Consider the following 16,837-nt stretch of genomic DNA (forward strand, 5'->3'; position numbering starts at 1 on the left):
TAGGGAGAGTTTATAAACAGACTCATTTTAATTGCTAGCTCACACCTTGATTTCATATTCACCTGGAAGTTCTAATGACTTCACGTAAATAGTGTGGGTTTGATCGACATATTTGTAATAAATATATTTTTACTAATTAAAATACAAAAATTACTTAATAGTTCTTATACTTTAACTCAAAATTAATTAAACTTTTGAAATTAAATAATTTAAAATTTTAATTACTAAAGAAATATTTACTGCGTTATTAGACTAAGGGGAGTCTACATACAGACCCTATACATTAGTGGTCTTTCAAACCTGTACAATTCAGATGGATCGGAAGTGAAGGTGTGAGGTAATATAAAAAAATAATAAAATTTAAAGTTGGTCTCACTTGTAATTTATGAGTACGTATATAGACTCTCCCTAATTTATGAGTATGTACATATAAAATTTTCGATTGTAATTTAAAGTTGGTCTCCCTAATTTATGAGTATGTAATTTAAATTTTTGATTCATAATTTTCATTTCTTTTTCATGTTCAATTTGATATTTGTTTGAGCCAAAAAATGTCGTTGAACTCGTAATCCAATCAAAACACATCTATGATTTTTTTTTTAAAAATAAAATTTTATAATAAATTTTAGAGCCATCACAGCGGGACATGCTGTAAAAATTAAGCCACCCAATTATTATTCACTCCAATCTAACAGATTTTTATGTGGTGGCAGTGTCTAATGTAGACTCAACATAGGATAAAAAATCTAATTTTGAAATATAATGAGAGCTCTTAAATTTACCTGCAAGCAATAAGCATATATGTATAAAAAAAAAAAAAAAACTAAAATTCAGTTCGCAAATATCTTTATCAGTCAAGTTGCAAGTGTTGTTCCGTATGCTCATGAGTCATGAGCTATTGATCCCTTTACCTCTACAGAACACGATATGATATCGAGCCGTCTATAGTTTCAACAACCAAGTGATTCATGCGCACTAGCAGCAACAAGTAGGCTCTAGCTTTGGGCCCTGAAACAACCACAAAAGTACCAAAATCTCCACACAATCAGCCACAATTCTATTTAAAGCTAATGTAAGCAAGAAGAAATGAACTCAATGTCAGTCACAAGAGAGTATGGTATGTTCAGTTAATCCAGTAATGACATGCATAATCCGAACAATGGGTTACATTCATGATCTGCAAAACATATTTAAATTTCCCTCTGACTATCCCATGCTGCTGAACCTTTCTCATTCTTTAACCAAAGAAAATGAGTTCAAAATGAAGGTAGTTCACGTACCCAAATCCAGTGATGCAATTTCATCTTGGTGGAAGTAATTACTTTCCTTTGTTTTGTCCTTCTTGCTCAGGCTTAGGTTGATTTTCTCGACAGCAGCAAGAAGATCCTACAATACAAACAAAACAATATTTCCAATGATTTTTTCATTATAACTAAGCAATATATATACAAGAGAAACTGCAAGCAAGTACAATAAATAAACTTTGGGGGACTACAGTGACCACCAAAAGCAAAGTCAAGAATGTCATTTCTAACAACGGCTCGTTACTCTTTCCCAAAATACAAGATGATGAAGAGTCTATAAAAGCAAGCCACTCATTGGTTGCAGAGATGCTGGACAAGAGGACAGTGGTAAACCATATATTTATGAGATTTATTGTGATTAAATCAATTTGTCTTTCCAATTTGGTCTTCAAAACACTCTGCCTGGTGAGGCTAAGGCTAGAACTCTTCCCACCAAAAGCATGATACCTGCTTCTCATCTTAGAAAAGGTAGCTAACCTTTGCCATTCAATGATAGCATTGATTCTGATCAGAATGTGATTTTATACCATTAACGAGCCAGGAACACCAATCCTTCAGATACTAAAACCTTACCCAAAGTTAGGGCCAAGAATAAAGATGGTAAAATGTTTCGACAATAATTATATCCTGTCGAGGAATTAAAGATATAATATAGGCCAGTGCTAAGATCGTGATATACTATTTAGATGAAACTAATTTGTAGATTTTGTCTCCAGCATATCCTTTAGCAACCATTTCTGAAACATGAGTCACAAAGGTTACTTAAAATTTAATTGTAAAAGACAGAGAATTGCATACCTCCCATGATGCTAAACTTTTGATGTAGTCAGGCAGACTTTCATAGTTATCCTTTGATGCCTTTAGAGAGGGCCTAAGAGCTTCAACTGGTTTTATGTCATCTTCCATTTCCCCTAAATGTCATTAATGTAAACATTAGTTACTGATCAAAACTTGATAGTTTCTCAGCAAAAGAGTTTTTACATGAACTGACAACTCTAATTAAAATTTACAGTTTGCCTTATACCTCCGATTGCCCCCAGGGACTTTCCAGTAGACGGGTATGAATCATCTATATTATGTAGCATGTTGCCAAGACGACTGGAAAATGAATGATATAGGATGTACCTAGTCAAAATTGATGTCCTTGAACAACATAAGCAACATCAAAGCTTCACTAACTTACTTGGCTGATTCTCGCACAGGGACATAGGGATCATCAATCTTAGCATTAGCTGGACAGCAGAATGCACGCGCAAAAGCACACATGAGGACATCAGAACAATAAACAGGCAGCAAAGCAAAACTCCTAAGATAAAATGTGAAGCAGAAAAAAGTCTGCAAACCAAGGATGGGAAGTCAAGTGATATCACAAACCTTCAGATGCTAAAGTGGCAAGACAAACATCTGAAAGACCAAGTTTCTTCAGACTCAAGGACTCGTCCATTCTAAGTTCATCAAGGACGGCAGATGATTTCCGTTCAGTACAATATCATTGACAAATAGGGCAAAGAAACAAAATAACATTCTACGGAATATTTTGTAATGGCAAGAAAACTACAATTTTTTGCGAACTGTTTGAATAAAAGACACTAAACAGAGGAACTCCACTTGAGCTTTACAAGATTATAAGGTCTAACTGAGTTGACTATATAAAACCAAGTATAATATAGAACCGTGCTTTTCAGAAACTATATAAAGAATCAACCTATTTCTGTTCAAAGTTAAATAAAAGCCATCATGCCACAACTTGAAACATGAGCTCTGATAAAATATAAGATAAAGGATACAGAGGGTCCTCTTCCAAACTCTTCATGACCTCAGAGACGGCCCCGGAGTATGAAGAGGGTTGGTCCAACCCATCCTCCGAATCCGTATCATCAAAGTCCAAATCAAGACGCCTAGATATACTTAAAGGCCCATCTCCATCATCAATCCCAATATCTAATGTCCCAACAATCAGAAATATAAATTATCATATGAACCCAATCGCCAAATTTTAGGCATAAGGTTTGCAAGACTGAAATACCAGGGATATAGCCAAGGCTCTTGAGACGTTCTTCTAGAAGAAAGAGATCTGACTGGTTTTTCTTGTAGACCTCATTGCAATGGCCCAATAGCTCCTCGAAAGACACAGTTCCGAAGGACATTGATTCCAGCAAATTGAGATCTGTGCTTACACTTGAGACCCGGCGGTTCAGGCATTGTATGAATGTCGAAGATGCCGAATCTGTTACCGAAACCAAAACAATCGAAACATTGTACATATTCTTCGTCAAAATCGATTACCTCTTCAACTGAACTAATTGACAAATGGAACGGAGAGGGGATTACTGAATAACTTACCGAGAGGAATGGGGCGGCGGTCGACGGACTGCGTGAGGGCATCGCAGCTTCTCTGGAGGTTGTTGCAGAAGGAACCTAGGCTTTTCCTCAACTTCGATATGGGATCTTCCATTTTTCTCTCTTCTAGTCCAAAGGCGAAGCCGTCTGTGTCTCTTCAAAAGTTTAAACAATGAACTTTATTCGATCCAAATAGATATAGCGGGAAAAACTTGTTAATATTGTATATACTCGAGTCATTATAAAGTGATAAAGATTGTATGTATTACCTTAGGATAAGGGTAGAACCTCATTTCATGACCTCATTTTATTTGTATGCTCAGCCAATCAACAAGCGCTTGTATCTCATAGGTCCCACCCTTATCTCACGCGTGGTTGCTCTTACATCTCTTGCTTATGTTTCGGTCAAATGTTTTGCATTGAAAGTAGAAGCAGTTCCATGTAACTTCAGCTTTGAATTCACTGTGATGTGGTGATATTGTAACTCACCGCTCCATCAAACATTTTTTTGAGATGTATTCAAACCAAAAACGTTACATTTGGCAGAACTCATCATGGTGAGTGATTCTGTTCTATAACTCACCACTCAACCAAACATTTTTTTGTCCGAACATGATGTTCAAGCCAGAACTCTCCAAGATGCGGTGATATCATAACTTATCATTCTGCCAAATATCATTTTATCCAAACGCAATGTTTTCAAATCAAAAGTGGTGAACACAAAAATGATATGTTTGACAAGTGCAAACACACTGTCAAAAGACAAAAGTCTCCTAACTTACTTGCCAATCCATTTTTATGGACCATTGCTTGCCAGTTGCCAATTATTTTGCAGACAAGAAAATATCAAATAACTTGCATATACTAGGTTTGAACAAGGATCAAGTAAACTGTGGTTTTCATTGCTATTTAGACATGTTCTTTACACATGACAATACATAAAACATATTTCAAGAAACAAAAGAGATCCAAATCTGTAAGCATAAGTCAAAATTTCTCTCTTCTGTGCAATTGTATTTCTAATTTATTTTCAGGTGAGTTCTCCTTTAAGAGCACTGGCAGCCCTTCCTATGGCTCTGGCAACCCTCCAGATCTCACTTCGGATTAGGGCATGCCCATCTCTTTTGTTCATCTTCTGGGATCGATGAATAGCATCCGCGATTCCGGGAAAGAAAGTCAGTTTGCTTTCATAGTCACCTTGAGGTCCATAAATCTGCAAAGAAGAATTAAAGCCGAGTCAAAACTCCAGAGATGTCGTTAGCTAAGATGAAGCAAAGTAAAGCAAAAACTGGCTGATGCAGACATTCAGCTGTACAATAAAACCGTAATGACCTTGCCACAGATTTCCCATTCCCAGTTATAATGATATTCTGGAAATATGCAAATCTGAATGGCTAAATGTAGCACCGAGATGCACTCGGACATCTATCCACCTAAGCCACTAGTATTCACCAAATGCACTTACAAGATGCTTAAACCACTGCCTGCCTCGGAGCCCATCTGCATCCAAGAAGCCTCTTTCAGCAAGCATCAGTCTATCATTCAATGCTCGCAACTTCAAGACCCCAAAATCATCCTTGATTTCTTGATCTCTTAATCTCTGCACGAGAAGAATAAACCCCGTGAAGTAATTGATAATAAAACAAATCATGAATGCCGATCATAAGATCGGGACATTACATAGAATTCCTTATTATTTCTCAAAAAACCAAAATGCTATTTCCTTTATCTCACCTTCGCTTCATCCTCAGCCACTGTTGCAGCAGCGGCAAGTTCTTGAATTGATCTGGTTAAAGGTTCAAGGGATATGCAGCATGTGCTCTCATCCAATAGGCTGCTCAAGACATCTTTATGTCGCTGTGCAAAAGAGAAATTTCCTTTTCAATATTGAGTCTTTGAAATCAGCACGCATGTTTCTCATCAATATCAATACTAATATATAAAGTTCATGGATTCCGCGTGCTCTCCTGGAGAGTCCGCTGTGTTTTTGTTATCGCGCGTTGTTTTTTGTGATATGTGAAGCTTCAATTAATTAACACTTCTTTCTTGGACATTCAACAATCATTATTTTTTATGTTTTCATTATGTTCCTTCTGGATAGATGGCCGATGACAATTGACAAACATACCATGAAGTTAAATGGGATCATTGTCCCGCGATAATATACGAATAGGACTAACATTTATTGAAACCTTAACCACTCTATCAACAGGCCAAATACAGTATCTATTATTCTTTTTGCTCCTAATATTGCTGTTGTTATCAATTCCAACAAAACCAACGGGGTGGAGGCTAAAATAAAAGAAAAAGGATACATGCCTGCAATTGATATGCATAGGAGAGGTAATTGAAAGGCAGAACTGAATCATCGGCCAGGCGAAGGGCTAGAAGTCCCCAAACTCCAGCAACTGTGAGAAAAAGAGAAGAAAGATATTATTTTATTGCAACTGATAACAAGATAATTGATGACGAATTGTTACATTACATAATGAAGCAACAAATTCTTTTTATCAACAGAAGCTAAAGAAAGAGAAAACTGACCAGCAATGTGACGTTGAAACAATGGATCAGCATAGGTTGTTATCCAGTCATAGGAGTCAAAAGCTGTGTGATAAACAGGGAACTCTGAAAAAAGAAAACAAAGACCACATGATATAAAAATTTTGCATCAAAGTCGTATTTATGCTAAAACCACCGAGATGCTTCAGCTTATCCAGATAATTCTATCTATAGATAAACTCTTTTATCTAGTGGATGGGTATGGTGGAAACACCAAACTAAGTATTTGGTGAAAAGAACAAGCACCCTTGCGCCACCGAACCTTAGCATATAACTAGTTCATAAAACCTTATTAAATCAGCTACAATAAAAATATACTCCAGCTGTTTCGACTTTCACCTGAACAAAAATCAATAAAAAAGTTTGAGAGGAGTACCTCCTCCATAGTATATATCAATTGAAGGTATCCCTGCATGTTGCAAGAATGGTGCGAAATCAGAATCCACTCCGCTGAGTCTTTGAATCTACAATTCAGCCAAGACATCTCAATTCAGTAAAAACACTATAACTAAAAATATATTTCCTTCCTGTTTGAATGAATATGAAAAGAATTTATGAATGAAAAGTAGGGAACAAGGCAAAGTAGGTATATTCCTTACATAGCTTAAGAATATCAAAGATAGCAATAATATAATTCAGGAAAAAAAGTTCATAAAATCGCAGATGGCAAGGGAAAACCTCCAGGTAGAACAAGTAGGCACACTGAGGATACTAATAATTAATCAGAAGTGTTTTCAAACTCTATTAATTTATCAAATGTGTTTCAAGGGAGTAGAATGAGAAGCGATCCCAAATCTAACACCATCTTCTCATTCAATTAAGTCGAGCACTGAGGGATAATCCTCCGATAACAAAAAATTTAGAAACTTCCGTTAACATTAGACTTCCACCAAACCAACCCACCTTATGTCGACCTGTAAACAGAAAGAGAAGAGCTCCTTCTCCAAGCTCACTTGGTGCTAGTTTTAGCATTGTCGACTCTATAAGAGCTAAAAATATTAATCTGAGATCTAACATCATCTTCTCCTTCAACTAAGTTGACTTGAGCACTAGGGGATTATCCTAGCGGTCTTATTCCTATGGACTTTAAGCTACCTACCAATACCAATAAATTAGAAACTTACTTAGTTCCATTGACATTGGACTTCCACCAAACCAACCATCCTTATGTCAACCTGCGAAAAGAAATATAAGAGCTCCTTCCAAGCTCACTTGGTGCTAGTTTTAGCATTATCGACTCTATAAAGCTAAAAATATTAAGTCTGAAATATTAAGTCCAGCAGCATGTACATCCAACACCAGTAAGCTATAATTACATTTGAAACAACTGAGGCATTCTCATTACTGCAGTAGTGCAGTGTAAAGGAACTACCAAAGACAGTAACATGTATATGTATGCACAAGTAAATATGTTTCATATGCATAAGAGCATTTATATAGCCGTTCATAGATGAAAGCGATTGAACACGATTGCCTACATTGGTGACTCTATTTGTGCTGGTCCATTCCTCGTATACTGTTGCCCCTTCCATGTCAGGATCCTTGACCTGATTACAGAGTGTTGAAAGCAGCTGCTATGAGTATTGACTGTGTGGAAAACAAAATTGAAATTTCTGTACGTAATGTTTCCTCATCTACCTTTTTTGTCACATCAATAAGAAGATTATCCAGCTGAGGAGTTGCTGCAGCGAAGAATCCTGGCCCTTGAACAGCACAATCTACATTGAGGTAGGTCACAGCTTTGGCATCCAGATTCACAAGGTTTTGTTCAACCCACTCGGTAGATCCTATCTGATGATCATTAAAACTACGCAAATTTAGTAGAGAGGTATACGGCTACTGTTCTTATAAAAACAAGACTGGGACAGAACAATGACTAAACATTTGAATTCAAGGATGATGTAAGAATTACATAATTTCGAGAAACCATAACCTTCCCCCCTCCCCAGGAGGGGGAAAAAAGGGAGAAGGAATAAGGCACATGCGATATTACCTACCATTCCAAACTCTTCAGCATCCCAACTACAGAATACTATTGTCCTTCGAGGATTCCAGCCCATGCGCACCAAAAGAGCGTATCTTCTAGCAATGTCAAGCAAGGCTGCAGTCCCACTGTTGGGATCAACTGCACCATAAGTCCATGCATCTCTGTGGTTGCCAAGGAGTACATAACGGTCCACCTCTTCTCTGCCCCTTATGATTGCGAAAACATTATGAATTGTTGCGACCTTTTTCTCTGCCTAGGAAGACAAAAAATTAAAATAAAAAAAGGAGGGTAAAGTTGGGAGAAGAAGGAGAAAATACTGAAAAACTGGGAGTCTAGCAGACATAACCGAAAAGGAAACATAAACGATGTTTGTCTCGCACACAACGACACCCCTCATTGCAGCAATCCATCAGCATTAAGATTTTTAGGAAAAATATTCTATGTATACGCTGACGAAATCAATGGTAACGAACTTCTTTCTCCACAATGCAGTAATGCACCCAAGTGTTAACGCACATATAGACATCTAAGGCTTTAATTTTTTAAATTGCTTACAACCATGGATGTGTAATCACCAGCACACATACTTCTTCATAACTTCCAATGAATTTGAATCCCATGGCAAATGGAGCACGAAGACTTATTAACAGGCTTCAACAGGTCATAATAGGCCTCATGATGGGCAGATATCGCAACACAATCATCATAACAAAAATATCCCATGTTCCAAAAAATTGCCAGAATGATTTAATAAAGCTTTCCCGTTAGATTAACACGTAAAAACATCGGCATCCCACCATAACAATTAGGCATCCCACCATAACAATGAGCAAGTGGAAGTCCTCCTCTGCAGTAACTTTCAAGCATACAGATTTTTCAAAATTTCTTATAACAGACTAAACTGTCTCATAGCAGTCAACATTACTACAATCACATTCACATGAATCATTTTCCAAAAACATTGGACATTTGGATTTTGGACTCTACTACGTGCGTCATCCTACAATTATTCTATAAAGCATACGTAAGCTGAAGCCAAACCTGGTAGGTGAAGTTCACCATGGTCGGACCAGGTCCAACCCGACTGACCCTGGAACGGAGGGAATCCCTCCACCGCTGGGGCACCGCGGGACCACCAAGAGAACCCAAGATGACGTCAGCGTTCTCAGGGGACAAGGGCATAGATGGAATTTTGGGAAATCTATTCAAGACCTCACTGTCCTCAAAACTCAGTCTTTCTCCTCCTTCAACCCCCGCCCACCCCGGGCTCTGTGGGTCCCCTACGCCACTCATCACAGTCCCCCTCTCCACGCCCCCTCCCATGTCCCCCTCGGTGTACAATAGCACCGCCAGCGCACCTTTAGCCTCAGCTCCTCTAACAACCCCACCTCTACTCAAACCACCACCCTTCCTCGCAATCAACACACACCCACTAACGTTCACCCCAACCACCCCCAGCGCACGATAGTCCTCCTCCCTGCCAAAGTTCACAAACACCACCTTAGCGTACGCCGACCCGGACGGCGAGTAGGCATGGTAGGGTGGAACAACGTCGGGGGCCACCCCTTTTTCATTTAAATTTAAGTACAAGCGAGTGCCGTTGCTAAAATGCGCGGCGAGGGACGAGTGGACAGGATAAGAAAGCAGGGCTTTGTAGTGTGTTTGGTGAGTCTTTAGTCCGAGGGTTTGGAACTGAGTGTAGACGTAGTTGGTGGTGCCAAGCGAAGCGGCTGTGCCGGCGAGGTGGGGATGGAGGGTAAGAGCGCGGAGGTAGGTGGCGATTGTTGAGTTGTTGGCGGTAGAGAGGAAGAGATTGTGGTAGTGGTCAAGAGTTTTTTGGGGATTTCGTAGGTGAGGGTGGTGGAAGGTGTAGAAACCAAAAATGCAGAGTAGGAGGAAGAAGAGATAAGAACAGAGTGGTGGCGGAGGTTTTGAGGCGAAGAGAGTGGTGGTTAAAGCCATTGAAACAAACAAAAAGACAGAGGATCACCGATCACAGCAACTTTCGAGGTGACTGAGAGTTTCTCAGGCGGTAATTGCCGCTTGAAATATGAAAATCCTCGTGCTCTGCTCAGATTAGGAAAAATATCGTGGTAGAGAAAAGGAAATCAATTTTTGTTCGTCATTTTCCATAAATACCACAAAGAGGCAATGGAGTAGATTACAGAGAAAAATTATTTCAAGAATATTGTCTCAATCAGAATACATAAAAAGATATGAACAGAAAAGGATGATCTTTATAGGTTTTCACTATGATGGGAATTTCCAGATTGGAAGAACAATTCTTGTACACCATCTAGAAAGACTCTCTTTTGGTGCTTATAATGATGGAAGGGCTAAGTTTTATACTTTCTTTTTTAAATGTGGGACCCATGTCACTATCCATCAAAAATTGATTGGTAAACTCTCGGTAACCTGAAATATCATGTAACCCCCATAGATCAATTGAGATATCGGTCGAGACTTATTGCTTTAAAAGGTAGAGTAGCATTCGCACACGCTAGCCAATAACTAGAACAAGGGTTCACCTTGTAAATTGTAATAATGAAAACACATATAAAACTTGAATTCACAATTTCTCAATTGTAATAATAACGTGAGCTTTATTTACATAAAAGCTCACCGATAAAAGCTCACCGATAATAATTATTGCGGTCAAGTTTATTATTTGTAAATTTCATATTCATTAAACAATGATGAGAAATTCTATTTATCTCTTCAGAAATAAGAAGTAAAGAAGGTGATGAGAAGGGACCACCACGGCACCATAGACCACCATACATGCAATTGTCCAATGCTAGTTTAAGAAAATGACAATTAAGTAATAAACCCTGACTCACATGAAGACCTTGTAACTCCCATGAATCAATTGAGACCTAGGCCAAGATTCATTGAGAGAAGATAATACAATGTGGCATTCGCTGAGCTGAGCAAGAGTCCACCTTATAAATTTCGATAATGTAAATACATATGAAACTTGAACTCACTACTTCCCGCTTGCACTAACAGAGTTATCGCAGTGTAGTTTATCATTTGTAAGTTACATATTCATTAAACAATGATAAAAGATTATATTCATCTCTTTCACAAAGTAAATAAAGTGATGAAGGGACCACCATACATGCAAGTGCCCATAGCTAGCTATGAGACAAAAACAGGGGAATTTCTCCATCCACCTTAATCAAAGCAAAAATGCCCCTGCCCACATGAATATGTCCTTTGCATCCGTACATACCTGAAAGACTGAACTAGATACCAAACCAATAACTTGTGGATATCAATCCACAAACCCAGAAAAAGGAGTTTCCATGGCCTATGCTTAAGAAAAGGACATGGACCTTTTTCTCTTGATTTTACCAATCATCTTATGAACAGAGAATATGAATCAATATAGAGATCTTTGCCCCAAAAAGCAGTCCTTTTTTTTGTCCATTAAGTGGATTCTTGTGCTTCTGTGAGTGGGGAGAGCAAAAGAGAAGATGGGTTCATATAATGCAATCATGGAGATGCTTTTCTTTTGTATAAAAAGACATTGCTATAAAGATCGTGTGGTTCCACCATAATGATCGATATCGTAAATAGGATTGACCCTACTTGACGAATCAGTTTATCAGATCGAGCTAGAACAACTGATTTCTTCTTTGCTAGTACACTCACTTCCTTCCTTCCTACATAAGAAGCAAACGTAAGTTTCGGTAGGGCCATGAGGGTATACTCGAGGGACCTTTTCGACGCTCAAGTCAATACGGTATTAAACTTGGGATGACTAGTTTGTTTCAAGTGTTGCCTCTTGCTCAATAAGTAATTTAGAGTGCAATAGTTAGAACATTTACCTGAGGGTGGAGGTAAACCCACTATTTGTATCGTAGACCCAATAGCACTATAAAAATTGTTTTTCCCACCATCCACCAAAGGAAGTTGGAATTCTATTGCATACACCTAGTTCGACCCCCCTCGACTAAACAAACCCTTTTTTTTATTATTATTCAATACTAGGGTGATCAATATAAATGGATCAATTCATTAGTGCAAAGCATTGCATAGAAATATCAGTCATTACTTGGTTAATCTAAGTTTATGTAGTTATTTAGAGTGCAAGAGTTAAAATATTTACATGGGGGCGGAGGTTCCCCTTTATATGAGTTTGAAGTGTTTGAGTTGTAATAGGAGTAAGATTATCTCTCATTGGTTTTTCGGAGGATGAATCCCATCTGTATCCCTCTCTAAAGGGGAGTTGGACTCTGCTAAGAGTTGGTACCCTGTTGGGACTCTTCCTTGTTGGACCTAGTCTACACCTAGGTCGGTCATGTCCACCCTACTTCGGTCGGGTAGGAGTAATACCAAGGTCGGCCTTTGGCATGACGGGAGTAGGGTCAAAGTTGATGACTTTAATGTGGGTACTCTGGTCACAAACCGAAGTAGGCATTTCGTACTTCGGTCATCCATGCTTAACTGACATTTGTGTTGCTACGTGGCCTATTTTTATTAGCAAAGGTATTTTGGTAATATCCCACCAGTTGGGGTATCTGCAATTGAGATTGCAGACAATTTCCTATCTCACGTTCAATCTATTTTTTAAATTTTAAAAAAATATAGACCTTATGGAGTTGAACACATGTGATGATAGTACCAAAAAACTACAAAAAATTACAAGGGTTTCCACTTAGCATTTTGAGTGTCTCATATTATTAAAATTTTCCATTTGTTTTGGCATGCTTTTTAATTATTTACATAGGTTGTGTCATGTCAGAACCGATTCTGATGCCCTAGCATTTGATACCCATGGTCCCATTCTTTGTCCTAGGCAGGCACTTGGCTTTGAATATGCAATGGCATGTGTTCTTATCTTCTATTTTGTCTCCATTTCAATTGATAGAGTCATTTTACCTGCGATCAGAGCAAATCAGGACCAGGATTTCGTGGTTCGTGCTTAATTGAACCAGACCTCCTTGCCATTATCACTTGCTAATGCAGAAATAATGTTATGAATGGTAAAGCACCAAAGAACATTTGTTATAAATGCTAAAGCAGAAATCGTTTGCCCCATTTGTGTAGGCCTAGACTCTTCGGCACGGCTTTATCACGCTTCTCGACAATGACCTTTTAACACATCTCGATGTTGACCTCGCCATCATCTCAACATCAATTGTGGGCACCAAATAACATTTTAGTTATGAATGATTTATGTGTTTTCTCATCGGATTTAAATTTTAAACCTTATAGTGACCAGAATTCATCTGCCCCATTTATATGGGCCCGGATTCTTCGACACAGGTACAATCTTCGTAATCACATCTTTATCATGCTTCTCAACAAATGACCTTTTAACACATCTCGACGTTGACCTCCTTTTAACCTTGAGTCGACCTCCCCGTCATCTCAACATCAACTTTCGACCTCTTGCCATTCCAACATCAGTTCCTATTGTAAACCCTCTCAGACATCTCTCCACAAAATCCGTTGCGTCAGACCCCTACTACTATAAATCGTTCATCTCTCTAACGATAATCTAGACCAATGCATCATGTAGTTAAAAGACATGTGTCCCCTCGAAGAACACTATTTAAACCAAAATTCTTCCTCAAGAGCTAACTAGTAACTACTACAATTACTTTTATTTCATGGGAAGGAATGATTTAAGGATGAGAAACTTCTCATATTGATTCATTTTCGTCCTTCCCCTCAATTTATGACAATCTGCTTCTTAGTCCAATAGACCCTTTTTAGGTGGAAGAGAAAATTTATGAAAAAGAAGGCAAGAAAAATAGAAAAATAGTATATTTCATCTATGAAAAGAAATCACATCAAAAATGCAACCAATTCTTTCCTTTTCGCGGGTCATTGGCCATATGCTTGAAGTTTCGAGAATAATATCGATATTTTAGCAACAAATCTAAGGGTAGTATTTTTATTTTTATTTTTTAAAATGTGATTTTTTGAAACAGGGATTTGGGAAGGGAATATGATTCGAATCCACGACCTAATGGGTGGATGATCCCTTATATGCAATGTGATTGTCGTTCAACTAATGACTCATTTGCGTGTGTGCGCGTTGTTTATGTCAAGAATAAACTAGATTTAACATGCTGCATTTTTTTTTATTATAAGACTAGTGCATGATTCCGTCAATTACTTTTGAATAAATTAAGAAATCCTCTTTCAGAACCATAGCATTTTGCGATTCATTGGTTAATCAAATGTGATTCTCTCTTAACCAATAAGATGGGACTGATTATTGAACCAAATTCTCAAATGTGAGTCATAATATTCCAGGGTTTGAGAAGTAGGACATGTCTATATGCTCATATAAGAGGAGACATTCGGCCAAAAGAGAAGAGCCGGAGAGTCTCATTCTCTCTAGTTTTTATTGTGTTCTTATAACGTAAGTAGCTAAACTCTTTTCCTAGGGTTCTAATGTAGCCTACCAATGATTATTCAATGAATTTGGTTTTTGTTAATCCATAATTATTATTCCATATTTGAGTATCTATTTGTGTGTTTAATATTTTTATATACCTGATCAATATTTGAATGATTTGATGTTCTGAATTGAAAACGGAAGGAGAATTAAAGCTTCTGACAATAGATATCTCATATTGTATGAATCATAGTAATATAAGGGTATAACCTATGTGATTGCCACATGATTGTCCAAAGAGCTTAATAAATTTTTGTTCGTTGAGTTTGAATGTTAGGAATAACATGAATTCCTAATAACACTAATAACAGTACTTTCAATATAACTAGCAATGGAGTATTTGATAGGTTAGGAAATTTGACGTCAAGATATTTGGGTGATAAGTGTGATTAACATACCAAATGAATTGGGTATGATTGGTGATGGTGAAATTAGACACCTTACGTTTCTTTAGTTGATTGAATTTCCACCTTTTGGGTTTATTTTATTGCTTATAATTTTCTTGTTATTTTTCAATCACCAATTGTCTTCATTATCTTCTTCTTCTGCCCCTTTCTTTGTATTCAACTCCAAAATGCTTATGGTAGGTTACTTTCTTTTCTCAATTTAAGGCATGTGATTGCAGCTTTAGCAGACTTCCCCATGAAATATGCTGTTGACAAATGAAGGCAGTGTCGTGCCTGAATCTTCGAGGGCATTGGACAAACTCTTAAGAGATGGGCGTTCTTTAAAAAAAAATTAAATTTCTTATGTCATTTAAATGAGTTTGGAGCTACTATAACACTAATAATTTTTTAAAAATATGTGGCTCCGGAGATTCGGGGGACCTAGGTCGCTGCCCGTGTCGCTCGCCCCCAAGGACGCCCCTGAATGAAGGTATTGCATTCTGTTTTGTTTTGCAGGAGAAATTTGTTGAATGTCTCTGGATTTTCTTAAGAGACCAAATGCCAGCTTCCTTTGTATCAATTTGCAGGAGAAGTTGAAGAATATGCCATTGAGGACACCTTTTCCTGGAACTATTGACCATTTGGTTCAGAAAGGCAGAAGAGAAGAAAGTTTCCTTCTGGGTCACAGAAACAGATTCCAAGGTAAATGCCCAATGGGGCAGTAATATGAGGAGAATGGAGAAGTGGTATAGTCAATACGACAATGGTTGGGGAACAACAATGTATGTGGATTTAATTTGGGATCTATGAATAGGGGCATCTTAGAATTATGGATCTTGGGCAGCCCAAGCTATTGAGCCTTTGGACTTGGGCCTACATTGCAAGCCCATTTACTCACAAAACTATACCGTGTAAGTTGGGTTTAAGCTACATGTTTATAAGCCATTCACACTCCTCATTTCTTTTCCCTGGTGATGAAGTAATTCAATTTTGGAATAATTTCAGGCCGGTATTCACTTTTTTTGCGGTAGTACTTATTCAATTTTGGAGTAATTTCGGCCACCCATTACATTATTTTCTCAACGAATCGAACTTTTTTCACATTGTTTTTATAGGAGCATTCAAATTGTTTGTGGCAAGCTAAGCTCGTCGGAATCGAGTTCAGGATATTGAGACAAGTTGGAATTAGCTCTCAGTGTCGCTGGAAAACAAAAATTCAACAAGATTAAGTCAGAGATTTTTAGGCGATTTTTTCAACTGTGCACAGACCTTTATTACTGTGTTTCAACCTCTTATTACATTTTTTCAATCTTTATTATATTGTTACGGACTCTTATTATTTTCATACATATCTAGCGGAGTGTAATCTGTCCGGACAGCTACTAAAGAAACTAGTGGTGCACTAACCAAAACCTTCCAACGTGACATTCCAATCCAAATTACCACGTGGCAAATGGCACTTTATCCCGCTTCAAGTGAAACGTGTCCTTATCCGTTTCCAAACTTGTTTCACACACTTCCTAAAAGGCCTCAATCCAATCCAAACCTTTCCTTAAATCCAGTATCTTTCCACCTTCTCTCTGATCCGAGATTCTTGCAGTCTCTCAACGAATCGGGTACGATCCCAACAGGGTGCGGCTGCGGTGGATCGATGGCGCTACGACTGGTTTACGGTGTGGTGTTCCTATCTGTCTGGTGCGCCTGTTTCAAGCTTCTCCATCTATTTCTTCACCCACTCTTCTATTTCACCTCCTGAGAATAATGATTGATCCATGTTTGTAATGAATTCAAACTCTGTAAACTGTCGAATTGTACTTTCCATGTCCATCGATCACAGATCTGA

The 16,837-nt window shown here is 38.0% G+C and overlaps 2 protein-coding genes across 3 annotated transcripts; both read right to left on the minus strand.

The window, feature by feature from the left end:
• Window positions 1-648: 648 nt before the first annotated feature.
• LOC119998919 lies at window positions 649-3,870 on the minus strand. 2 transcript variants are annotated; one of them, XM_038846393.1, is made up of 10 exons: window positions 3,648-3,870; window positions 3,331-3,531; window positions 3,092-3,245; window positions 2,679-2,749; window positions 2,488-2,536; window positions 2,329-2,402; window positions 2,103-2,215; window positions 1,281-1,386; window positions 912-1,008; window positions 649-782 (listed from the first exon to the last, which is right to left on the minus strand). In XM_038846393.1, the coding sequence occupies exons 1-9, from the start codon at window positions 3,757-3,759 to the stop codon at window positions 914-916; spliced, it is 975 nt and encodes a 324-aa protein (XP_038702321.1). In that variant the 5' UTR covers window positions 3,760-3,870; the 3' UTR covers window positions 649-782; window positions 912-913. The 2 variants fall into 2 exon arrangements, with proteins under 2 accessions (XP_038702321.1, XP_038702320.1); XM_038846392.1 differs by lacking the exon at window positions 649-782 and having other exon boundaries at window positions 812-1,008; window positions 3,648-3,867.
• A 643-nt stretch (window positions 3,871-4,513) lies between these two features.
• On the minus strand, window positions 4,514-10,480 carry LOC119998468 (probable glutamate carboxypeptidase AMP1). The gene is made up of 10 exons (XM_038845808.1): window positions 9,232-10,480; window positions 8,201-8,443; window positions 7,842-7,994; window positions 7,682-7,750; window positions 6,580-6,667; window positions 6,186-6,269; window positions 5,964-6,052; window positions 5,379-5,501; window positions 5,110-5,244; window positions 4,514-4,857 (listed from the first exon to the last, which is right to left on the minus strand). Exons 1-10 carry the CDS (start codon window positions 10,150-10,152, stop codon window positions 4,675-4,677), a joined length of 2,088 nt encoding a protein of 695 aa, XP_038701736.1. The 5' UTR covers window positions 10,153-10,480; the 3' UTR covers window positions 4,514-4,674.
• Between the last annotated feature and the right edge of the window lie 6,357 nt (window positions 10,481-16,837).

Source organism: Tripterygium wilfordii, chromosome 5, assembly GCF_013401445.1.
Source record: "Tripterygium wilfordii isolate XIE 37 chromosome 5, ASM1340144v1, whole genome shotgun sequence".
In the NCBI taxonomy this organism is placed as follows: Eukaryota; Viridiplantae; Streptophyta; class Magnoliopsida; order Celastrales; family Celastraceae; genus Tripterygium; species Tripterygium wilfordii.